At 48.6% G+C, this 26,944-nt stretch overlaps 1 protein-coding gene across 1 annotated transcript in view; it reads left to right on the top strand.

Moving 5' to 3' along the window:
* Window positions 1–26,944, top strand: part of MRTFA (myocardin related transcription factor A) — a 286,868-nt gene that overhangs the window by 13,263 nt on the left and 246,661 nt on the right. The window contains exon 2 of the mRNA XM_075321914.1: window positions 5,835–6,090. Coding sequence (XP_075178029.1) covers window positions 5,883–6,090 — 208 coding nt within the window. The 5' untranslated portion in view covers window positions 5,835–5,882. The remainder of the gene's footprint in view (window positions 1–5,834; window positions 6,091–26,944) is intronic.

Genomic DNA, 26,944 nt, shown 5'->3' on the forward strand with positions numbered 1-26,944 from the left:
GATCGTTCTACACCCTAAGAGATCAGGTCCCAGATATGAGATCACGGGGACCTGATCGTTGCCATGATAATCATGTGTAGTCACCTTTATGACCCTCATGTTATCCAGCTACGGAAAGCCTCACACACCATGCCAGATGCACGGTGTGCGAGGCGAAGTATCAGTGCTGCAAGTGTGTCACTGACATACAGTTGTGCTCTAAAGTTTACATACCCCAGCAGGTTTTTTGCTTTCTTGGCCTTTTTACAGAGAATATGAAAGATAACTCAAAATCTTTTTTTTTTCTACGCATGGTTAGTGGTTGGGTGATGCCATTTATTGTCAAACTACTCTATTTTCTTTTTAAATCATGTCAATTAAAAACATTCAAATGATCGTGATCAAAAGTTCACATACCCTGGTGATTTTGGCCTGATAACATGCACAGAAGTTGACAGAAATGGGTTTGAATGGCAAATAAAGGTAACATCCTCTGATCCTCACCTGTGACTTGTTTGCTTGTAATCCGTGTTTGTGCATAAAAGCTGAGTAAGTTTATCGGATCCAGACAGACTCTTGCATTTTTCATCCAGCCACTGACGTTTCTGGATTGTGAATCATGGGGAAAGCAAAAGAATTATCAACGGATCTATGGGAAAAGATAGTTGAACTGTATAAAAAAGGAAAGGGATTCAAAAAGATATCCAAGGAATTGGTAATGCCAGTCAGCAGTGTTCAAACTGTGGTTAACAAATGGGAAATCTGGCTCTGTAAAAACCAAACCATTGTCAGGTAGACCGAAAAAATTTCAGCCACAACTGACAGGAAAATTGTTCGGGATGCAAAGAAAACTCACAAATATGATCAGCTGAAATACAGTACTCACTGAAAACTAGTGGTGTGGCTGCTTCAAGATGCACAATAAGATGCACAATAAAGGCACTTCAAGAAAAATGGGCTGCATGGACGAGTCACCAGAAGAAAGCCATTACTGCGCAAATGCCACAAAGTATTTCTCCTACAATATGCCAGACAGCACAGAAACAAGCCTCCAAACTTCCGGAACAAGGTAATTTGCAGTGATGAGACCAAAATCGAACTTTTTGGCCACAACCATAAATATTACATTTGGAGAGGTGTTAACAAGGCCTATGATGAAAAGAACACCATTCCTACTGTAAAGCACTTAGTTGGATCGCTGATGATGTGGGGATGTGTGAGCTACAAAGGCACAGGAAACTTGGTCAAATTTGAAGGAAAGATGAATGCAGCATGTTGTCAGCAAATACTGGAGGAAAATTTTCTCTCATTAGCCCGTAAGCTGCACATGAGACATACTTGGACGTTCCAACAACATGACAACGATCCAAAACACAAGGCCAAGTTGACCTGTCATTGGGTACAGCAGAACAAAGTGAAGGTTCTGGAGTGGCCATCTCAGTCTCCTGACCTCAATATCATTGAGCCATTTTGGGGAGAACTCAAGTGCGCAGTTCATGCAAGAAAGCCCAGGAATTTACAGGAACTGGAGGCTTTTTGCCAAGAAAAATGGGCAGCTTTGCCATCTGAGAAAATAAAGATGCTCATTCACAACTACCACAAAAGGATTCAAGCTGTCATTGATGTTAGAGAAGCCAATACACGGTCTTAACCTTTTCCTATCCTGAGTCCCCCCGGGGAGGGGGGGCATTCAAAATAATCCGTTAAAGGGAACCAATCATCATGATTTTCATATAGAAGCTGAAGCCAGTGCAGTACTGGCACTATCAGGCACATTCTCTACATGCCATTAGTAGGCAGCTCTGATGTTTAGGCGTTCAAATCCAAGAAAGTGAAGTTAAAAAATTTCAGATTTTTGATTGACAGTTTCAACGCAGCAGATAATAGCAGGGTGGGTTATGCACATGCATTCCTGCCCCCGCCTGTTGTTCCTCCTTCTCTCTCTGGCTCTATGCTAATTTTTCTATTCAGGAAGATGGCGTCGGAGTTGGCGCCTGCAAATAGCGCTTATCTCCGGCGCCATCTTTCTGAAGCCCGTATTACCCCCTGTCATTCTATTTTTGTGGCTGAGAGGGCAGTACATGCGCCCTCGCTTCTTGAGCTCTGTGACTGCGGGAGCGCGTATGGTCACAACAGGACTGGCGAACAGCTGATTGTAGCGATCAGCTGCAGAAGAGGATATCTGGACGCTACAAAACACCGAACCGCCCCAGTACACCGGAAACAGCCGACAGCAGTGTTCCAGCAACATCGGGGGTCAGGTGACTTCACAATGGATTCACCTAACCCCTTGACGTCAGTGCTGCGAGACTTGGTCGCGGGTAGTGATATCGAGCGGCACTGTCGTCAGGGAGTCAGGTGAATGAACTCGCTAGCACCTGTGACTTCATCTGATAGGCATCTGATAGACTTCATATGATAGGGAGTTTATATAATTGCCCCATTAAAATTAAAACTAAAAAAACCCCCAAAACACATATTTGGTATCACAACATCCAAAACGTATGATCTGTCAAAATATAATATAATCTGATTGGTAAACAGCATAAAAAAATTAAAATCACCAGAACTGTTTTTTTTTTTTGTCTGCCGCAACATTGTAAGTAAAGGTGATCAAAACATCGCATCGACCCAAAAATGGTATTAGTAAAATGCCAGCACTGGACGCAAAAACTAAGGCATCATACAACCCCAGATTACGAAAAATGAGAAGGTTATGAGTCTTGGAAAAGGGCGACAACAGAGCCATTTTTTTGGACAAGTTTCTAATTTTTTTTAACCACATAAATAGAAAAAAAATGTATACGTTTGGTATCTACAAATTTGTACTGACCTGGAGAATCATGCTGCCAGGTGAATATTTTTCCATGAAGCAAACAAGGTAAATTAAACCCCTTCACAACCAAGGACGTACTGGTATGTCCTTGACCAGGTCTATCCCGCTACTGTGAGTCTGCAGTAATCCCAGCACATGTCTGCTGAGCTGATCAGCAGACATGTGAGACTAACAGGCACGGGTAGAGCAGAGATCCATCCGCACCTTTTAACCCCTTAGATTGCACTTTCAAACTCTCAGAGCCCAATCTAATGCACTCCAGAGGGGATCATGCCATTTCCCGCCGCCAACGGCGGCCTTGTGACGCGATCACTGGGCGCCAGTATGTTGTCATAGCAGCGTGGGGTCAGATGATGTCCCCTATCGCTGCAATTACTCACTTCCTGTCAATGCCGGAAGAATAAGTTCAAATCGCCCCCCTTTTGCCTCATTAAAATTAAAATAATTAAAAATTACACACATTTGGTATCACCACTTTCAGAAATGCCCTATCTATCAATATAAAATAAATTAATCTGATTGGTATACATCGTGGCGAGAAAAAATAAAGTTCCAAACACCAAAATTAGGCTCTGTGCCCACGTAGCGTATTTTCATACAGCTACGCTGCTATCTGCACTCCTGCGTAACTGCATGCGTCCTGCGTCCCCAGCACAATCTGTGAAGATTGTGCCTAACCCATGCCCACGTGGCATATTAGAATGCAGCGATTTGGCTGCTGCCAATTTGCTGAGTTCTAAGAAGTGACATGTCACTTCTTTCGTGGTCTTTGCATGTTGTCTATAGGGAGAGGCCGCATTCAGAGCGCACGAATTCTGCAGGCACCAGGCGCTTCAGAACGGAGCTTGTACGCTGCGGTGCAGAGCGCACACGTGGGCACATAGCCTTACATTGTTTTTGGTCCCGGCAACATTGCATGAAAATGTAATGACAGTCGATCAAAACATTGCATCTACCCATAAATGGCATAATTAAAAACGTCAGCTCAAGACGCAAAAAATAAGCTGTCACTGAGCCCCAGATCTCAAAAAATGAGAATGCTACAGCTCTTGGAAAATGGCGACAGAAGCGTAATTTGTTTTAAAAAAATTTCCATTTTTTTTCCGGAAGTTAGATAAAAGTGAAACTATACATGTTATGTGTCTACGAGTGCGTTCTGACCTGGGAAATCATATTGCCTGGTAAGTTTTACCATATAGTGAACACAGTAAATTGAAAACCCAAAAACAATCATGCAATTGCACTTTTTTTTTTTGCAATTTCCCCGCACTTGGAATTTTGTTTCTCAATTTCCAGTACAATATGGGGCAGAGTGAATGGTGTCATTCAAAAGTGCAACTCGTCCTGCAAAAAAACAAGCCCTCATATGGTTGGATTGATGGAAAAATAATAACGTTATGGCTCTTGGAAGAAGAGATGAAAATTGTTTGGGGGTGAAGGGGTTAAAAAAAAAAATATACGTGGACTTGCACTTCTTTTTTTTTTTTTTTTTTGCAAATTTTACCACACTTTGAATTTTTTCTCCTTTTGTCCTGTACGCTTTTTGGTAAAATGAATGGTGTCTTTCAAAAAGGGCTGTGGAGTCTGAGTCGGTATGAAATGGACTGACTCCTAAAATATATAATAAATTGGGGTACAGTAGTTCAGTGCAGAATGTGCTGAATATTTTTTCATATGAATTTGGGAAAGTTATGAAATGTCCTATAAATGGCCGTTCTATTCCTGATGTAAGGCTTCATTCACACACAGCGTTTTTGCTGCGTTTTTGAGGATGCGTTTTTCAGCTGCAAAAACAGATCAGCTTTTTAAAAAAAAACGCATCACCTGAAAGGTTTTTGAGCTCATAGATGTTTTCAATAGCAAAAGATAGAAAAACACAAGGTTGTGAATGGGTTAAATATTATTTTAAATACTTCAACCCCTCCCAGCATGTTATACACTACTATGTCATATGTCAGACCATGTAGAAGGCGCTTGCATGCCGAAATGCGTAGTCCAAGAGGCTACCACTCCTAATCTATTTTCTTTACCGCCCAAAAGTGTGGCTCCAATTTTATGAAAGATTTTCAAATAAAGATTTGCAAATGCAAGAATTTTTTTTTAATATACATCTGCATCCTCGAATTTGTCCGCTGGAGTTACAAAGTTTTTTCATATGTCATATGTTGGGTCCCTGTCTTTCAAGCAGGCTCAGAAGCTGGCCCTTCATTATTGGTGGCTGATGATGGTTCTCTTAAATGCCTCTTTCAATTTCTGGCATTTGCATTTACAGTGTAGCACTGGGCACTGTTTTGTGCACCCATTGTCCCGCCCCTGATACTTGCACAATGTGCTTAGGGGTTGACAGAACAGTTGGGAATCTGAGGCTCATGTACGTTCCTGTGTTCACCGTGCTGTTATAAAAAGTAGTCTTTAGAGGAGATGGAAGAAAAGGGTTAATCTGCGCTGCTAGAAGATCACTGAAGACCAATGGGGATTAAGACATCTGATTTTATTGTTCTATGCGTTTCGGAGCTGTATAACCCCTTTTTCAGGAACAAAAATCAATAATGTGCATCGGTCTCTTATGAACATCAGCTGGTGACTACTGTTCATAAGAGACCGATGTTTACTATGTGCTGCAATACTAGTGTATTATAAAGAACAAATGTTAAGGCAATCGCAAGATCCAGCCCCCTTAGGGGTCCAATATTGTATAGAAAAAAGTTCTAATAAGCCCCCATTCCTTTCCCCGCCATTAAAAAGAAAGAATAAACAAAAGGAAACATATTTGGTATCTCCACGTCTGAAACCTACCCCCGTCTAATATTAGACTTGTGTAAAAATGTTAAGATTTCAGATACATTCTCCATATTTTACAATAAAAGTATTATTATTTTTTTTTTTTTCAAAGTTGTTTTATAGAGAAGCTCTCACCTTGTTCAGAGGGGAACCATCTATTTACTTGAATGCATGTGCTTATTATTTTCTTGGCTTAAATTATGCACTATTATTAATTCTGTCATACTTATCTTTTTAGGTGTTAGTACTCTAAAGCAGAGTGGATTTTGTCAGCCTTTCTGGCCTAATGCCTCCCCCCTCATCCGAGGGTGGACGTGGAGGGATAGGGCACAAGGAGGATGATGAACTGTTAATAATGGAAAGACCACCTGCTCCTAGTCCGAAGAGTGAGACCATTGCCAATGATTTGCAAGAATTGTCTTTACAACCTGGATATGAGATTCCAACTGCTGCACTTGGCCTGAAAACGCCACCACTCAGCGAACGGAAAAATGGTAACCTTTAGATGACGTGCTTTGCAATTATTTTCTAGAAGTATTATTTGAGTAACAGTCTTTTAGTAACGTATACATTGTATTATTCAATTTACATTGTATTATTCAATTAAGCAAAAGCCTTAGTTAGGTCTAGACACTACAAACGATATGTAGCAGCGCTTAGTCCACAGAACCCAGTTGAGGACTGATAGCCAAGCAACCAGCGTGGACTTGGACAGGCACTAAAAGATATGGACTGGGAAAGCAATAGCTATTTGGGGGTATTATAGCCTAGGTCAAGGTGCACAATGTATAATCATCACCGGTATATTATAGAGTTTATTATACTACTGTAGTGTTGAAGATCATAGAAAATGCAAGTGGTAGTCCGTGTATAATACATTCAAGTGTTAGGGAGGTTCTGGACCTGCAGAGTCTGTGTGACTTGTCAATTGTATAATTTGTGGCATACTGCCCTATTATATTTTTTTAAATGCATAAAAGATGAAAAAAAATGGTAAGCCCCTCTGTCCTAATTTTCATTTGCAAGAAAACTACTAAATCCATGGCTTGTTTGTCAGAGCAAGTGTGTTTTGTGTTCTTGGCTTGGAAGGCAGACAAGCCATAAGCAATATATTTTTTGTATTTCTTTTGCATTTTCTGTTTGTAAATTCAGGGTATGTTGCCTTTACATTTCCATCACAATGTTTTGTACTCTTGTAATAGTTCAGTATTATAAACCTACATGTCAACCAAATGCGGATGCCTGTTGCAGTTATAAATTTGTTTGTATATATGTGTGTATAATATACATACAGTGGGTAGAAAAAGTCTGCACACGCCTGGTAAAATGCCAGGTTTTTGTCATGTATAAAATTATATCAAGTCTTATCATTTCAGATTGTTTTTTTCCATCTTTTAATGTCAAACAAGAAGTGTACAAATATTTTAAAGGGAATCTGTTACCCTTTTGCTTTTTCTTGGTTATTAATATGGGCATACAGGAAGCATAAAGGTGACATTAGCCATACCTGTATGCCTCCTGGATGAGGGGTCTTTTGGCAAAAATCCTCTTTTATATCTTCTATCTTCCAGACAATGGGGTGTGTGCTGCCTGGAGGATAAACCGGCCTCCGGGCTTCAGTATACAGTATTCTTCCTTCTCCACACCCCAAAGCCTGGAGGATATAAGAGGATTATTTGCCATACAACCCCTCCTTCAGGATACATACAGGTATGGCTAATGTCACCTCTATGCTACCTGTATGCCCATATTAATAACTAAAAAAACCGCAAAACAGTAACATTCCCTTTAAGAAACTGAAATAATTTTGAGGGAGAAAATAGACCATGAGTGAACACTTTCCTATAATTGGATTCAGAATTAGCAATCACATTTATGCTCATGTTAAATAGATCAAAAAATAACTTCGGCACACAGAGATGACTGCAAAAAGAACAAAGTCAACTTTAATAGATGCCCAATTCATACATGGAAAAATAAACCAACATTGCATCTTATCAATGACTGGTGCTAGAAGAGTGGAGACTAGTCGTGCTTGTGAGAAACTAGTCTCCGCTCTCCTAGCACCAGTCATCTTCAGGATTCATCTTCATGTGTTTCCACATATATTCTCTTGTCACAAGTCCACATAACCTCTTAAAGTGTGGGATTTATTCCTCAATCCAAGTGGCTCTTTATAGATTTTCTCTGATAAACAATCATATACAAGAAAGTCCTCTTCTCTATCCATGTGATTTTTTTTTTTGATTTTTTTTTTTTGGGCCTATGTCCATACTTTAATGAGACAAACCTTGATAAAGGCTGATAAGAAGCCAAAACGTTTTATTTTACCATGTATGAAGTGGACATCTATTAAAGTGGACTTTGTTTTTTCTTGCAATTATCTGTGTGCTAGTTATTGTTGATCTACATTTTACTCTTCTTCAGAGCACCAATTTGGCAGTGTGAGCAAAACCTATCCTAATTATTGTATGTTTAATAGTACTCGGTGCAGAGCTGCCATCATTTACATTGATTCTTATTTACCCCATATAAAGTTCAGCTGAAGTAGTGGGATTTTCCTGATATTTCTTAGGACCATTTTACAGCAATAGGCCTGTAAATTGCTAACTACACAGCAAAGGAATCTCATTGTTGAAAGTGATCAGTGAGAAAGGTGCAAAAATATTTCCAAACCATTCAATACACCTTGGAAAATCTTGCAGACAGTCATCAAGAAGTGGCTTAAATTTCACAAAAGTGATGTTACCTAGAACTGGACAAAACGTGATTAAAAAAAAAAAAGTTCTCCGATAGGTTGTCAATAGGTCTTCAATTACATTAAAGGAGCTGCAGAAATTTCTGGCAAGCACTGGCTGTATAGGCACCTGACAACAATATCCCTTAGGGCAGTCATGGCGAACCTGTGGCACTCCAGTTGTTGCAAAACTACAATTCCCATCATGCCTTCACAGCCAAAGCTTTTGCTTTGAATGGCCAGGCATGATGGGAATTGTAGTTTTGCAACAGCTGGAGTGCCACAGGTTCGCCATCACTGCCTTAGGGTATGTGCACACGATCAGTAATAGTGTTTTGGACACGGCGTGTTTCCGCGGCATTGTACAGTAGAAGGACAGTGGATGGAACTTAAGGAAATTCCTTGCTCACTGTGCTTTTTTTTTTTTTTTCTCCGCAACATAAACTGACCTGTGGTGTGGCTTTCTGAGCCTCAGCATGTCTATTTACGTTGTGGAGACGCAAGTGTTCTCTGCAGGAAGAACAAAGACATAGTCCACAGTGCCCTGAACTCTGTGTGTGTGACCATATGTAATTGCTCAATTCAAGCACTCTGTGCCGCTCTCCTAGCATTCCGTATTCACTCGTAGATAAACAGCTGTATTCAATAAAACTCTTTAGATGTTTCATCCTTCAAAAATTGTGTATATTCTTCAGAGTCACTTATACAGCAAAAGACACCTTAAACCACTCGTTTATGTATGATATATACATTAATCCAAGACCATATCCAAATGCAATAAAATAAAAATAAAATCTTAATTTTAATATAGCGCTAACATATTCCGCAGCGCTTTACATACATCAGGAACACTGTCCCCATTGGGGCTCACAATCTAAATTCCCTAACTGTATGTTTTTTGGAGTGTGGGAGGAAACCGGAGGAAACCCACGCAAACACGGAGAGAACATACAAACTCCTTGCATATGGTGTCCTTGGTGGGATTCGAACCCAGGACCCCAGCGCTGCAATGCTGCAGTGCTAACCACTGAGCCACCGTGCCACCCAAACGCAATAAAATGTTTCAAAGTTTAACAAGTCTTTTTGGCATGTGCATGCACAGTAGAAAGACAATATAAGATGCTCTTTTCTTCACAAATATAGAATGTGGCAAAGTCCATTTTTAGTAAAAATTAAATAAATATCCATCTAGAGGGAAAGTTTAAGCCCAATGCACAGGTCAAAAGTTATATAGATGCTCAGCCAAATGGTGCTACCACTGCAAAGAACCACTAATGATCAAAAAAAGAGAAAAAAGCAATACAGATTAAAGTGCACACCCCGAGATACAGGACAATACATTTTAGTAAAACCATATTACACCACAAAATCAAAACCATATATAAATCACTCTGCAACAATAATAAATATGAAACATATGTTTATAAGATCCCTGTAGACTGAAATATATACAATCAATAACATATCAATATGACCATAAAGTCACTAATGTGTCTTATGATATGTGTCCACGATCCGCACACACTATGTCCTGGATGCAGCGTCTTTTCCTGCATAGACGCAAGTGCAGGAGAACGCAGCGGCCCATGCCCACGATCAGGGATCTGGCGCTGCAGACTTTCTCTGTGTTCTCCCTGCAGAGAACACGTCTCCACAGCATAAAATGACATGCTGGAGCTCGGAAAGCCGCGCCGCAGGTCGTTTTATGCCGTAGAGACAAGAAGCACAGTGGGCGTGAGATTTTTATAAATCCATCCACTGTGCTTCTACTTTACAATGCAGTGTTTTGGACTCATTGAAAACAAGGTGCATCCTAAACGCTACTATTCCTGATCGTGGGCACAAGCCCATAGAGTGAAATAGATAATAAAAAAGTTAAATATATTATAAGTACTCAAAGCATATGGAAACCAGTTTAACAGTTCTAATATTGGAACATATATAGAGAGCACCAGAAAAAGTGCTAATAGTTGGTAAGTATATATGCATGCAACCATGAAAATGTACCGTATATATAAAGAATAACGCAAGTATGTGTTGGTATCCAAATCACATGAAAATCAATGGAAAACGCATATTAAATTACAAGACCCAAGGCTCTAAGGAGGGATCGGTGAGGGATCCCCATGTGTTTCACTGCAAAACACAGCAGTTTCCTCTGGAGAAAGGAGCCACATGCCCAGCTGGAATGACTTGCAAAAGAACTGCAAATGACGTAAAATGCATCTTATGAATGGTCTTCTAATACTACAGCAAAATAACGAAAAAAAACCCCCACATAATATAAAAATTCTGAAATTACAGCTATCATTCAAGCCTTTCGGATTGAGCGTGTCAAGTGATTATATCTACAAGACTTCACTTTGCAATAACCTAATTTTCATTACTTGTCCATCTGGTGCATTGACCATTTTATGTTGTAAACCCTAAGGCCCATTTTAAAAAAATAAAAATTAATGCTCAAATGAGAGCTGTAATTTCAGTTTTTTTCTGTCATTGATATGTGATTTATGAGGTAAATCCGTGTGGAATTGGACTGTTCAAAACGGTATAAACATGAAAAAAAACCTGATCCGTGAACTCCTCAATAGGCTCTCAATAAGTTTTCATAAGGGTGCGGTGCATGGAAATCCAGACCTGTTTCTGGCCGCTATATATATATATATATATATATATATATATATATATATATATATATATATAGATATATATATATATATAGATATATATATATATATATATATATATATATAGATATAGAGAGAGAGAGAGATATAGAGAGAGAGAGAGATATAGAGAGAGAGAGAGATATAGAGAGAGAGAGAGATATAGAGAGAGAGAGAGATATAGAGAGAGAGAGAGAGATATAGAGAGAGAGAGATATAGATATAGAGAGAGATATAGAGAGAGATATAGATATAGAGAGATAGAGATGTGTATATATATATATATATATATATATATATAGAGATGTGTGTATGTATGTATATATGTATATATATACTAGAAGGTGGCCCGATTCTACGCATCGGGTATTCTAGAATTTACGTATTGTGTAGTTCATGTATGATTTTTGTTATATATATATATATATATATATATATATATATATATATATATATATATATATATATATAGAGAGATAGATGTTGTTGTGTGTAGTTACCAAGTGTTTGTGTAGGGCGCTGTACATGTTCTGGGTGTGGCGGGGGGTGAGAGCGGTGTTGTATGTCTGTTGCGTGTGTTGCGTTGTTTGTGGAGCGCTGTGTGTCTGTAGCATTGTGTGTGTGTGTTGTGCGGTTTGTGTGTGTGTGGTATGTTTTGGGGGGAGGTATGTTTTGAGCAATGTGTGTGTTGTGCGGTATGTGCGTATATTTGTGTGTGCTGCGGTGTTTGTGTGTTGGGTGTTGTGTGTGTGCAGCGTTGTCTGTGTGTGTGGGTGTCTGTGTAGGGCGTTGTTTGTGGTTCCCAGTGTGTGTGTGTTGTGCAGTGCGCGTGTGTGTTGGGGGGAGGTGTGCACCTCCCATCGTGCTCCATCCCCCATGCTGCGCACCCCCCATCGTGCTCCATCCCCCATGCTGCGCACTCCCAAACGTGCTCCATCCGCCATGCTGCGCACTCCCCATCGTGCTCTATCCGCCATGCTGCGCACTCCCAAAGGTGCTCCATCCCCCATGCAGCGCACTCCCCATCGTGCTGCATCCCCCATGCTGCGCATTCCCAAACGTGCTCCATCCGCCATGCTGCGCACTCCCAAACGTGCTCCATCCGCCATGCTGCGCACTCCCAAACGTGCTCCATCCGCCATACTGCGCACTCCCCATCGTGCTCTATCCGCCATGCTGCACACTCCCAAACGTGCTCCAACCGCCATGCTGCGCACTCCCAAACGTGCTCCATCCGCCATGCTGCGCACCCCCATCATGCTCCATCCGCCATGCTGCGCACTCCCAAACGTGCTCCACCCGCCATGCTGCGCACTCCCAAACGTGCTCCATCCGCCATGCTGCGCACTCCCAAACGTGCTCCATCCGCCATGCTGCGCACTCCCAAACGTGGTCCATCCGCCATGCTGCGCACTCCCAAACGTGCTCCATCCGCCATGCTGCGCACTCCCAAACGTGCTCCATCCGCCATACTGCGCACTCCCAAACGTGCTCCATCCGCCATACTGCGCACTCCCCATCGTGCACCATCCGGCATGCTGCACACTCCCAAACGTGCTCCATCCGCCATGCTGCGCACTCCCAAACGTGCTCCATCCGTCATGCTGCGCACTCCCAAACGTGCTCCATCCGCCATGCTGCGCACTCCCAAACGTGCTCCATCCGCCATGCTGCGCACTCCCAAACGTGCTCCATCCGCCATGCTGCGCACTCCCAAACGTGGTCCATCCGCCATGCTGCGCACTCCCAAACGTGGTCCATCCGCTATGCTGCGCACTCCCAAACGTGGTCCATCCGCCATGCTGCGCACTCCCAAACGTGCTCCATCCGCCATGCTGCGCACTCCCAAACGTGCTCCATCCGCCATGCTGCTCACTCCCAAACGTGCTCCATCCGCCATGCTGCGCACTCCCAAACGTGCTCCATCCTCCATGCTGCGCACTCCCAAACGTGGTCCATCCGCCATGCTGCGCACTCCCAAACGTGCTCCATCCCCCATGCTGCGCACTCCCCATCGTGCTCCATCCCCCATGCTGCGCACCCCCATCGTGCTCCATTCCCCATGCTGCCCGCAGCATCAGCCTCTCTGCCCGCAGCATCAGCCTCTCTGCCCGCAGCATCAGCCTCTCTGCCCGCAGCATCAGCCTCTCTGCCCGCAGCATCAGCCTCTCTGCCCGCAGCATCAGCCTCTCTGCCCGCAGCATCAGCCTCTCTGCCCGCAGCATCAGCCTCTCTGCCCGCAGCATCAGCCTTTTCTGTCCCTAGCATGAGCCTCTCTCCTCCCAGCCTACCCCAGCCTCAGCCTCCCTCAGCATCAGCCTCTCTTCTCTCAGCCTCCCCCTCCCAGCCTTCCCCAGGATCAGCCTCTCTCATGCCAGCATCAGCCTCTCTCCTCCCAGCATCAGCCTCTCCTCTCTGTCCCCAGCATCAGCCTCTCTCCTCCCAGCCTTCCCCAGCATCAGCCTCTCTCCTCCTAGCCTCTCTCTCTTCCCAGCCTCCCCCAGCATCAGCCTCCCCCAGCATCAGCCTCTCTCCTTCTAGCCTCCCCCAGCATCAGCCTCTCTCCTTCCAGCCTCCTCCAGCATCAGCCTCCCTCTCCCAGCCTTCCCCAGGATCAGCCTCTCTCCTCCCAGCCTCTGTCCTCCCAGCCTCCCCCAGAATCAGCCTACCCCAGCATCAGCCTCTCTCCTTCCAGCCTCCCCCAGCATCACCCTCTCTCCTCCCAGCCTCTGTCCTCCCAGCCTCCCCCAGAATCAGCCTACCCCAGCATCAGCCTCTCTCCTTCCAGCCTCCCCCAGCATCACCCTCTCTCCTTCCAGCCTCCCCGAGGAACAGCCTCACTCTCCCAGCCTTCCCCAGGATCAGCCTCTCTCCTCCCAGCCTCCGTCCTCCCAGCCTTCCCCAGCATCAGCTTTCCCTTCCCAGCCTCCCTCAGCATCAGCCTTCCCCAGCATCAGCCTCTCTCCTCCCAGCCTCAGCCTCTCTCCTTCCAGCCTTCCCCAGCATCAGCCTCTCTCCTCCCAGCCTCAGCCTCTCTCCTTCCAGCCTCCCTCAGCATCAGCCTCCCCTTCCCAGCCTTCCCCAGGATCAGCCTCTCTCCTCCCAGCCTCCTTCAGCATCAGCCTTCCCCTCCCAGTCTCCCCCAGCATCAGCCTCCCTCTCCCAGCCTTCCTCAAGATCAGCCTCTCTGCTCCCAGCCTCCTCCCGCACGCCGTGCTCCTCTGCCGACACTCACACACACCCGATCGCATACACTCACACACACACCCGATCGCATACACTCACACACACAACCGATCGCATACACTCACCCACACCCGATCGCATACACTCACACACACCCGATCGCATACACTCACACACACCCGATCGCATACACTCACACACACAGACACTGACGAAATCGCACATACGCGCTGATACTCACAACATCCGGAGATATCACATGCTTCTGGCCATGTGATCCTCCGTCAGGTCCTGGAAGCTCACAGCACAGTATCGCCGCCGAGAAGCAAGCGATATCCCAGGATGTTGTGAGTATGTGGATGCGATGTGATGTGTGTTTGAGGGTGAGTGTGATCTGATTTGTGTGTGTGTGTGTGTGTGCGTGTGTGTATGTTCCGCCGCTGCAGGACCTTGATGTGTGGATGCGATGTGATGTATGTGTTAGGTGTGTGTGAGAGTGAGTGTGAGCCGGTGTACACTGGTAACTATGATACACATCGGGTAACTAAGGGACCTTAGTTACCCGATGTGTATAATGGTTACCAGCTTTCACGGCCTCCGTCAAGATCCCAGCTTCGCAAGGTTATGTCTGGCGCTGCTGGGATCCTGACGGAGCCGGTGTAGAAGCAAGCGATATCCCAGGATGTTGTGATGTGTGAGGTGTGTGTGAGAGTGAGTGTGATGTGTGTGTGTACTCACCTGGGAATCGGAGCTCCGTGTCAGTTGGGCCAGAGCGAGCGTGCATTGCGTGAGGGGGGCGGGGCCTGCAGAGAGCCGGGGCGAGAGGCCAATCCGTGTGGGGGGCGGGGCCATGGCGAGCCCAGCGGCCAATCAGCTTTGTGTCACCGTAAGGACACAATTTTGAAGCATGACAGACAGACAGAATAAGGCAATTATCTATATATATAATTGCCTTATTCTGTCTCTGTCTGTCTGTCTATCTGTCTGTCTGTCATGCTCCGAAATTGTGTCCTTACGGTGACACAAAGCTGATTGGCCGCTGGGCTCGCCATGGCCCCGCCCCCCCACACGGATTGGCCTCTCGCCCCGGCTCTCTGCAGGCCCCGCCCCCCTCACGCAATGCACGCTCGCTCTGGCCCAACTGACACGGAGCCCCGATTCCCAGGTGAGTACACACACATCAGATCACACTCACTCTCACACTCACTCTCACACACACCTCACACATCACAACATGCTGGGATATCGCTTGCTTCTACACCGGCTCCGTCAGGATCCCAGCAGCGCCACACATAACCTTGCGATGCTGGGATCTTCACGGAGGCCGTGAAAGCTGGTAACCATTATACACATCGGGTAACTAAGGTCCCTTAGTTACCCGATGTGTATCATAGTTAACAGTGTACAGCGGCTCACACTCACTCTCATACACACCTCACACACACACATCACATCGCATCCACACATCAAGGTCCTGCAGCGCCGGAAAATACAGACACATAACAGCACACACATAACAGCACACACATACACACACACAAATCAGATCACACTCACTCACACACACATCACATCGCATCCACATACTCACAACATCCTGGGATATCGCTTGCTTCTCGGCCTCGATACTGTGCTGTTGTGATCTTCCAGGACCTGCCGGAGGATCACATGGCCAGAAGCATGTGATATCCCCGGATGTTGTGAGTATAAGCGCGTATGTGCGATATCGTCAGTGTCTGTGTGTGTGAGTGGATGCGATCGGGTGTGTGTGAGTGGATGCGATCGGGTGTGTGTGAGTGGATGCGATCGGGTGTGTGTGAGTGGATGCGATCGGGTGTGTGTGAGTGGATGCGATCGGGTGTGTGTGAGTGGATGCGATCGGGTGTGTGAGTGTCGGCAGAGGAGCACGGCGTGCTGGAGGAGGCTGGGAGCAGAGAGGCTGATCATGGGGAAGGCTGGGAGGAGAGAGGCTGATGGTGGGGGAGGCTGGGAGGGGGAGGCTGGGACGAGGGAGGCTGATGCTGGTGGAGGCTGATGCTTGGGGAGGCTGGGAGCGGAAGGCTGATGCTGAGGGAGGCTGGGAGAGGGAGGCTGGGAGGAAGGAGGCTGGGAGGAGAGAGGCTGATCCTGGGGAAGGCTGGGAAGGGGAGGCTGATGCTGGGGGAGGCTGGAAGGAGAGAGGCTGGAAGGAGAGAGGCTGATGCTGGTGGAGGCTGATGCATGGGGAGGCTGATGCTGGGGGAGGCTGGAAGGAGAGAGGCTAATGCTGGTGGAGGCTGATGCTTGGGGAGGCTGATGCTGGGGGAGACTGGGAGGGGAAGGCTGATGCTGAGGGAGGCTGGGAGGAAGGAGGCTGGGAGGAGAGAGGCTGATCCTGGGGAAGACTGGGAACGGGAGGCTGATGCTGAGGGAGGCTGGAAGGAGAGAGGCTGATGCTGGGGGAGGCTGGAAGGAGAGAGGCTGATGCTGGTGGAGGCTGATGCTTGGGGAGGCTGATGCTGGGGGAGACTGGGAGCGGAAGGCTGATGCTGAGGGAGGCTGGGAGAGGGAGGCTGGGAGGAAGGAGGCTGGGAGGAGAGAGGCTGATCCTGGGGAAGGCTGGGAAGGGGAGGCTGATGCTGGGGGAGGCTGGAAGGAGAGAGGCTGATGCTGGTGAAGGCTGATGCATGGGGAGGCTGATGCTGGGGGAGACTGGGAGCAGAAGGCTGATGCTGAGGGAGGCTGGGAGGAAGGAGGCTGGGAGGAGAGAGGCAGATCCTGGGGAAGGCTGGGAAGGGGAGGCTGATGCTGAGGGAAGCTGGAAGGAGAGAGGCTGATGCTGGGGGAGGCTGGAAGGAGAGAGGCTGAGGCTGGGAGGAGAGAGGCTGATGCTGGGGAAGGCTGATGCTGAGGGAGGCTGGGAGGGGAAAGCTGATGCTGGGGAAGGCTGGGAGGACGGAGGCTGGGAGGAGAGAGGCTGATCCTGGGGAAGGCTGGGAGAGGGAGGCTGATGCTGGAGGAGGCTGGAAGGAGAGAGGCTGATGCTGGCGGAGGCTGATGCTGGGGAGGCTGGGAGAGGGAGGCTGATGCTGAGGGAGGCTGGGAGGAGGGAGGCTGGGAGAGGTAGGCTGAGAGAAGAGAGGCTGATGCGCACACACACACACACACACACACACACACACACACACACACACACTGCACAACACACCACACACACACACTGGGAACCACAAACAACTGCCCTACACAGACACCCACACACACAGACAACGCTGCACACACACACAACACCCAACACACAAACACCGCGGCACACACAAATATACGCACATACCGCACAACACACACATTGCTCAAAACATACCTCCCCCCAAAACACACCACACACACACAAACCGCGCAACACACACACAACGCTACAGACACACAGCGCTCCACAAACAACGCAACACACATACAACACCGCTCTCACCCCCCGTCACACCCAGACAACACCCAGAACATGTACAGCGCCTACACAAACACTTGGTAACTACAGACAACAACATCTCTCTATATATATATATATATATATATATATATATATATATATATATATATATATATATATATATATATATATATATATATATATATATATATATATATATATATATATATATGTATGTCACAAACCACCGGGGGGTCACTCAGAAATCCCCCGCGCTGGCTACCAGTACGTCACAATCGGGGGGCAACAAGTGGGGGTCACCCCTACTTTATACCTCCCGACCGACAGACAGAGCACGTGACGCGCTCTCTAGCGCCCCTCTTATAGTCAGGCCAATTATGGAATTGCCCGACAATAAGCAAGGAGGCCGCTATACTACTTATGCCGATTATTGAAGGGTCCCCGGTGAGAGTAGGGTATATATTCCCCCGACCTCCGCGGGCGGAATATATAATATCTTCCCGGATCTCACTGGCCTCCCCACAATAATCCTTGGCACAACTCGCTGCCACCAACCGATTTACGGTAACTATTAGCCGAACACACAGACGTGGGATTCAAGATCGAGATAACAGAACAGCCCAAGATTAATTATATAATTTAATCGCCTAAAGCACACTAGAAACTACAATATATACAATAGGGAATCTACAGAATATACATATGTCAGAGTACAGTTACAGATAAAGCATGGGTTACAAACAGGTATACAATTACATCAGTTACCTTGTGTGTCTGGCCACAGGGGGGCGCTGTAGACCAGGTTTCTAGGATTCTTCCTCACAGGTCTTTCCCAACCAGGCCCCCGAGCAGAAGAACACTGGAAAATGGCCGAAGTAGGGTTATCAACCTGGGCAGATCCAATATGTCACAAACCACCGGGGGGTCACTCAGAAATCCCCCGCGCTGGCTACCAGTACGTCACAATCGGGGGGCAACAAGTGGGGGTCACCCCTACTTTATACCTCCCGACCGACAGACAGAGCACGTGACGCGCTCTCTAGCGCCCCTCTTATAGTCAGGCCAATTATGGAATTGCCCGACAATAAGCAAGGAGGCCGCTATACTACTTATGCCGATTATTGAAGGGTCCCCGGTGAGAGTAGGGTATATATTCCCCCGACCTCCGCGGGCGGAATATATAATATCTTCCCGGATCTCACTGGCCTCCCCACAATAATCCTTGGCACAACTCGCTGCCACCAACCGATTTACGGTAACTATTAGCCGAACACACAGACGTGGGATTCAAGATCGAGATAACAGAACAGCCCAAGATTAATTATATAATTTAATCGCCTAAAGCACACTAGAAACTACAATATATACAATAGGGAATCTACAGAATATACATATGTCAGAGTACAGTTACAGATAAAGCATGGGTTACAAACAGGTATACAATTACATCAGTTACCTTGTGTGTCTGGCCACAGGGGGGCGCTGTAGACCAGGTTTCTAGGATTCTTCCTCACAGGTCTTTCCCAACCAGGCCCCCGAGCAGAAGAACACTGGAAAATGGCCGAAGTAGGGTTATCAACCTGGGCAGATCCAGGTCCCCTCCTACCTTAGTGACCTCACAGGGAAGCACTGCCACTCCCCCTGCATGGATCAGAATTATCCAGCAAAGGGGATTTTGGCTATAACTTTGCCTGGGAGCGTCGTAGGCAGACGCCAATGCTCTCATTGTGACAGTTATGAATTTAGCTACAGAACGAGGGGACTCATGACCTGTCTGCCAGTTCCCCATTGGCTGATATCACGCCTGGGGCATTTCCCAATGTCCTGTTCCCATAAAAAGGGGGTGCCGGCATCGTCCACATGCGGAGACACCATTTTTATGGTTGCCATATTTATCGGAAATATGGCTTGCGAGATATGAACCATTTTTTACTGGAGTCGTTCTGTCTGGCTATTTCCATAGCCTTGCTAACTAGCTAGCAGCTCCTACTACAGGGTGACGGCAGGGAGTCATCCTGTGTCCATTGTCCTAAAGCCACCTAATTTCCATATCACAGGACATGGCCATGGATTTGTTGCTAAACCAGTTGTGTGAAGGGAAGGGGGTAGTGACACCAGGAGAGGGCTTCCTGACATGACTTGAATGTCATGATTTATCGTCATATCTCCGGATTTACCTCACACCTCCCCCCTTTTGAGGGCGCTAGGGGGCAGCACACTCCGGTGTTCCCCCGTGCGCCCGTCCGCGACCTCTCCTTGTCGGGACAGCCCGTCTGCGTTACCGTGGTCACGGCCCCTTTTGTGGCGAATGGTGAAGTTGTATTGCTGGAGCGCAAGGCTCCATCGCAACAATCGCCCATTCGTCCCAGAGACGGTGTGCAACCAGCTGAGGGGATTGTGGTCCGTCTCCACGATGAAGTGGCGCCCGTATAGATAGGGTTGCAGACGCTGCAGGGCCCACACTATGGCCAGGCACTCCTTCTCCATCGTGGAATAGGCAACTTCCCTTGGTAACAGCTTCCTGCTCAGGTACAAGACTGGGTGCTCTTGGCTCGCAGAGTCCACCTGGCTGAGCACCGCACCGAGGCCGAAGTCACTGGCGTCGGTCTGTACTACAAACGGCCGCGTGAAGTCGGCTGCCTGTAGCACGGGCGGGCTGGACAGGGCGTCCTTTAGGGCCCGGAAGGCTGTCTCGCAGTCCATTGTCCAATCGACTGCAGAGGGCAGCTTCTTCTTGGTGAGGTCCGTCAAGGGCTTTGCCAGGCTACTATAGCATGGAACAAACCTCCTATAGTACCCAGCGGTCCCCAAGAAGGACATCACCTGCTTCTTGGTCCTGGGGGTGGGCCAGGATGCGATGGCTTCCACCTTCTCAGGCTCGGGCTTCAGGGTTCTCCCACCTACCCGGTGACCGAGGTACTGGACCTCGCTCATGGCCAGCTGACACTTTCCCGGCTTGATGGTCAAACCTGCCCGGTGGATCCGCCTGAGCACCTGTGCTAGATGCTCTAGGTGATCTTCCCAGGTGGGACTGAAGACGGCAATGTCATCCAGGTACGCGGCCGCGTACCCTTCAAGTCCCTTGAGCAGGGTGTTGACCATCCGCTGGAAAGTGGCAGGGGCATTCCTCATCCCGAATGGCATCACCGTGGACTCGTACAGTCCAAATGGGGTAATAAAGGCAGAGCGTTCCCTGGCCTTGCGAGTCAGGGGGATCTGCCAATATCCCCGGCTCAGGTCCATGATGGTCAGGTACTGAGCCCCGGCCAACTGATCGAGCAGGTCATCGATGCGTGGCATTGGGTACGCATCGGCGACCGTGACAGCATTGAGCCCCCTGTAGTCCACGCAGAACCGAGTGGTTCGGTCCTTCTTAGGGACGAGGACTACAGGCGAGGCCCAAGCGCTGTTGGATGCCTGGATCACCCCCAGCTCCAGCATCTCGTCAATCTCCTGGCGCATGTGTTGCTGCACCTCCAGGGAGACCCGATATGCTGAACGCCGGATCGGGGGATGATCCCCAGTGTCCACGTGATGGACAGCCAAGTCAGTCCTTCCGGGCTGGTTGGTAAACAACCCCCGGAAGGGGTGTAGGGTGGCCCACAGCTGGGACCGTTGGTCCTCCAAGAGCTGGTGGCCAACCTCCACATCCTCAATGGATCCGCCTGCCCTAACCTGGGCTAGCATATCCAAGAGGGTTTCCGCTTCTCCCTCCTCGGGCAGGTTGCACACGGGGAGCGCACATGCCTCCCGCTCATGATGTGCCTTCATCATGTTCACATGGAAGGGCTTCCGCCTTCCACGGGCGGGGTCCAGGGTGACCAGGTACGTCACAGGGTTGAGCTGCTGGTACACGAGGTATGGGCCTTCCCAGGCTGCCTGAAGCTTGTCCTGTGGTACGGGGACCAGTACCCACACCCTTTGACCCACTTGGTAGGTCCTCTCACAAGCGTTCTGGTCGTACCAACGCTTCTGATCGGCCTGGGCTTGAGCCATATTGTCGTGTACCAGTTGCGTCAAGGCCTGCATTTTGTCCCGGAAGCGCATGACATACTCGATAACCGACACTCCAGGGGTGGCCAAATCCCCTTCCCAAGCCTCTTTCACCAGAGCCAGGGGGCCCCGCACACGTCGCCCGTACAGGAGCTCAAACGGTGAGAATCCTGTTGAGGCCTGTGGAACCTCCCGGTAAGCAAATAACAGGTGTGGGAGATACCGCTCCCAGTCACGCCCATGGGAGTCGACCAACATCTTAAGCATCTGCTTTAAGGTGCCATTGAACCGCTCGCACAGGCCATTAGTCTGTGGATGGTACGGGCTGGCCACCAGATGTCGCACCTGGACTTGCTTACAGAGGGCCTCCATCAGCTGGGACATGAATTGGGTCCCCCGGTCAGTGAGCATTTCCTGGGGAAAACCCACTCGGGAGAAAATCTCCAGCAATGCGGTGGCCACCTTGTCAGCCCGAATGGACGACAAGGCCACTGCTTCTGGGTACCGGGTGGCATAGTCCACTACCGTCAGTATGAAGCGTTTCCCGGAGCTGCTGGGGATGGCCAGCGGGCCGACCAGATCCACAGCCACCCTCCTGAAAGGCTCATCGATGATTGGCAGAGATACCAGTGGGGCTTTGGGGCGTGGCCCCGCCTTCCCCACTCTCTGACAGGTTTCACACGAACGGCAGTAGGCAGCCACATCGGCCCCCATTTTTGGCCAGTAGAAATGCTGGTTTAACCTGGCCTTGGTCTTAGCGATCCCTAGGTGTCCGGCCATCGGAATCTCATGTGCGATCCGCAACAACTCCGTCCGGAACGGATAGGGTACCACCAACTGTCGGTCCCTGGGCCACGCCTCCGGTGAACCCTGCTGGACCGTGGCCCGGTACAGCCGTCCTTGGTCCCAGACCACTCGCTCCGGGTCCGAGTCCGAGGGAGGCTGTGCCGCCTGCTCCTTTAGAGCTTTCAGGCTGTCGTCAGCTTCTAACGCTGCCTGAAACTCCTGACTAGATGTGGCCAGAATCGACGAGACTGTCACATCTTCAGTCAGTACCCCGGGACCTGTGTCCTGGCCTCCACCTGACTCGGCTGCCACTTGGTCAGAAGGGGAAGAGCTATCGGACCTCCGGGAGGCCCCTTGGCTTCCAGCACTCCCACTGCGGGTGACAGCGGCCACAGCCGCTGCGACCGTGGGTCGTGCCTGCTCCTCCTCCGTTCCTGACCAAGTCGCCGGTTCAGGCAGACCTACCTGGCTTCCTGACACCCCGGTTGTGGGGGAACCATGCACCGAGATCTTACCTGGGAGCACTTCCGCTCCTGGACCGGCCCCAATCTCACCTGCCTGTTCCCCCCCTGCAGCAACAGAACCCCGCTGTGAAATCTCTGGGGACCCCACATTTGCTGTGGTAGCCCCCACCCCACACACTGGTCCTCCCCCTGCAGCACCCTGCTCTCTGCTTATCCCTGCAGAGGGCAGCAGATCCCAGCTCACAGGCTGGTTACTTGTAGAGGCATTGTCACACCTTTCTCTGACCCCCTCCCCTGTCACAGCTGCAGCTGCGTGTGTGTCTATGGTGTCTGTGCAAGCAGAAATATCAGAGTTCACTCCCTCCTCCCTTACATCATTCATAGATAACACATTAACATTGTCCGGAGGCACGTCAGCACTGGCTGAAGGTTCAGCCTTTGGGGCGGGGCCAAACTGGGAGGTTATTTGCCCCAAATCTGTCCCAAGTAGCACGTTTGCAGGGATCCGATCAGTTACCCCCACCTCCCTCACCCCTCGCCCTGCGCCCCAGTCCACATAAATGTCAGCAACAGGCAGCGCCGGGTCAATGCCTCCAATCCCGGAGACAGCGAGGGTTTTTCCAGGGATCAAGTCTTGGGGGGACACCATCTCAGGCCGCACCAGAGTCACCTCCGAGGCGCTGTCTCGCAGTCCTATGGTCACAGACTGGCCGACGGTGACAGGTTGGAAGCTGTCCAGGGACCTACCACCACCCCCACCCACACAATACACCTTGGGCGGCCCTTGGGACGGGGGCGGAGCCGGGGCCTTGGGACGCTGAGGGCACATGGCCTTGAAGTGTCCAGGTAGGTTGCACTGGTGGCACCGTCTTGGTTCTGCCACGGGCCTGGAGAGGGGAGTTGAGGGGGACACCCCCTGCAGTCTAGGGGCAGGGGGGGCAGTCGCAGAGTTCATCTTACCCCCTCTCCAGGTGCTGCTGGTGGCTGCTCTCCTGGCTTCAGGAGCCCGATTGTTGGTGTAGTCATCTGCCAGGGCAGCTGTAGCCGTGGATCCCTTTGGCTTCTGGTCTCGGATGAACTGGCGGAGATCCTCAGGGCAGTTCCACAAGAGTTGCTCCGTGATGAACAAGTCCAGGATCTCCGGTCCGGTGGAAAGCTGCAGGCCTTGGGTCCAGTGGTCGGCAGCTCGGGCAAGTGCCCGCCGGTGGTCAGCCCAGGAGTCCTTTGGTCCCTTCTGTAGGCTCCGGAACTTCTTGCGGTAGGACTCTGGAGTGAGGTTGTACTGTTGGATCAGGGCCCGCTTGATGGTGTCGTAGCCCTGATCTGCCTCAGCAGGCAAGTCCCCAAGGACATCCAGGGCCTTACCCCTTAAACGGGGGGTCAGGTATTTGGCCCACTGGTCCTTGTTCAGATGATGCTGCAAGCAAGTCCGTTCAAAAGCAGTCAAGAAAGAGTCCAAGTCTCCATCCTTCTCCAGCACTGGGAAGTCCTCAACACGGACCTTTGGAAGTTTGGTGTCTGGAAGGTCACGGGTGGCTGATGAGGGCCGGAGCTGAGCTAGCTGCAGCTGGTAGTTACGCTCTGCCTGGCGCTCTTCACGCGCTGCTTGCCGCTCACGCTCGGCCATGAGTTCCTTGTAGCCCTCCCGGTCTCCAGCCTGGCGTAGGGCCATAGCCATTTGAAGAAGGCTATCCGAGCCTCCCAGGCTCGGTGGAATGGCACGTGGTGATCTGCGGCCCGCTGCGGAGCCTGGTGATTCACTGTCCATTGCAGAGCGGAGGGCTGGCATCTGGCTCGTTGAGGACCCTTGGGCGAGCTGCTCCTCATCTTGTCCAGCAGTGCCCGGTTGTGCAATGTCCTCTGCAGAGCTGTTTTCTGGCGTCGAGCTCCTGGAGGACTCGTGGGCAACCTCCTCATTACTGCCCACAGCACCGTCCTCCCTCTCTTCGGCTCCTGCTTTAGCATTGGCCAGTTGCATAGCTCTGCTCCTGGTGCCATCAGCCATTCTTGCAGACTTTTGGTCACTGACACAGAACTGACACCTGATGCCTCCACACACCTTACAGTATCTGCACTCTGACACTCTAGTGTTGAGCTAGTCTGAAGACCCCAGCAGCCACAGCTGCTGCAGGCAGTCTTTAGTGTCTGGGAGTATGGGTCTCACACTCACACACACTATTATCTCGATCCCACCGCTTGCCACCAATATGTCACAAACCACCGGGGGGTCACTCAGAAATCCCCCGCGCTGGCTACCAGTACGTCACAATCGGGGGGCAACAAGTGGGGGTCACCCCTACTTTATACCTCCCGACCGACAGACAGAGCACGTGACGCGCTCTCTAGCGCCCCTCTTATAGTCAGGCCAATTATGGAATTGCCCGACAATAAGCAAGGAGGCCGCTATACTACTTATGCCGATTATTGAAGGGTCCCCGGTGAGAGTAGGGTATATATTCCCCCGACCTCCGCGGGCGGAATATATAATATCTTCCCGGATCTCACTGGCCTCCCCACAATAATCCTTGGCACAACTCGCTGCCACCAACCGATTTACGGTAACTATTAGCCGAACACACAGACGTGGGATTCAAGATCGAGATAACAGAACAGCCCAAGATTAATTATATAATTTAATCGCCTAAAGCACACTAGAAACTACAATATATACAATAGGGAATCTACAGAATATACATATGTCAGAGTACAGTTACAGATAAAGCATGGGTTACAAACAGGTATACAATTACATCAGTTACCTTGTGTGTCTGGCCACAGGGGGGCGCTGTAGACCAGGTTTCTAGGATTCTTCCTCACAGGTCTTTCCCAACCAGGCCCCCGAGCAGAAGAACACTGGAAAATGGCCGAAGTAGGGTTATCAACCTGGGCAGATCCAGGTCCCCTCCTACCTTAGTGACCTCACAGGGAAGCACTGCCACTCCCCCTGCATGGATCAGAATTATCCAGCAAAGGGGATTTTGGCTATAACTTTGCCTGGGAGCGTCGTAGGCAGACGCCAATGCTCTCATTGTGACAGTTATGAATTTAGCTACAGAACGAGGGGACTCATGACCTGTCTGCCAGTTCCCCATTGGCTGATATCACGCCTGGGGCATTTCCCAATGTCCTGTTCCCATAAAAAGGGGGTGCCGGCATCGTCCACATGCGGAGACACCATTTTTATGGTTGCCATATTTATCGGAAATATGGCTTGCGAGATATGAACCATTTTTTACTGGAGTCGTTCTGTCTGGCTATTTCCATAGCCTTGCTAACTAGCTAGCAGCTCCTACTACAGGGTGACGGCAGGGAGTCATCCTGTGTCCATTGTCCTAAAGCCACCTAATTTCCATATCACAGGACATGGCCATGGATTTGTTGCTAAACCAGTTGTGTGAAGGGAAGGGGGTAGTGACACCAGGAGAGGGCTTCCTGACATGACTTGAATGTCATGATTTATCGTCATATCTCCGGATTTACCTCACAATATATAACAAAAATCATACATGAACTACACAATACGTAAATTCTAGAATACCCGATGCGTAGAATCGGGCCACCTTCTAGTATATATATATATATATATATATATATATATATATATATATATATATATAATAGAGAGAGAGAACGATAGATATATATATAGAGATATATAGAGATATATAGAGATATATAGAGATATATAGAGATATATAGAGATATATAGAGATATATAGAGATATATAGAGATATATATATTTATTATATTATATATATATATATATATATATATATATATATATATATAGATATATATATTTAATTTATTATATAAATAATGGACGATTACTATGGCTGATTATCCTGGCTACACTCTCTATTAAGCAGCTCCTGGACACTCAGGCCGGGTGTATGTTTCCATCTTCCCCTTCCCACAAAGATTCAAGTTTTAGAATACATTTATATTTAAAGTGGATATGTCCTTCTAACCCTATAATACCATTCATTTTATTTATAAATTCCTGAATCGAGGGGGGTATGGCTTGTATCTTCCTCGCTTCTTTAGATTTCTGCTCCTTATTATTAAGCAGATCAATATAATAT

The sequence above is a fragment of the Anomaloglossus baeobatrachus genome, chromosome 8 (genome assembly GCF_048569485.1).
Source record: "Anomaloglossus baeobatrachus isolate aAnoBae1 chromosome 8, aAnoBae1.hap1, whole genome shotgun sequence".
Lineage (NCBI taxonomy): Eukaryota > Metazoa > Chordata > Amphibia > Anura > Aromobatidae > Anomaloglossus > Anomaloglossus baeobatrachus.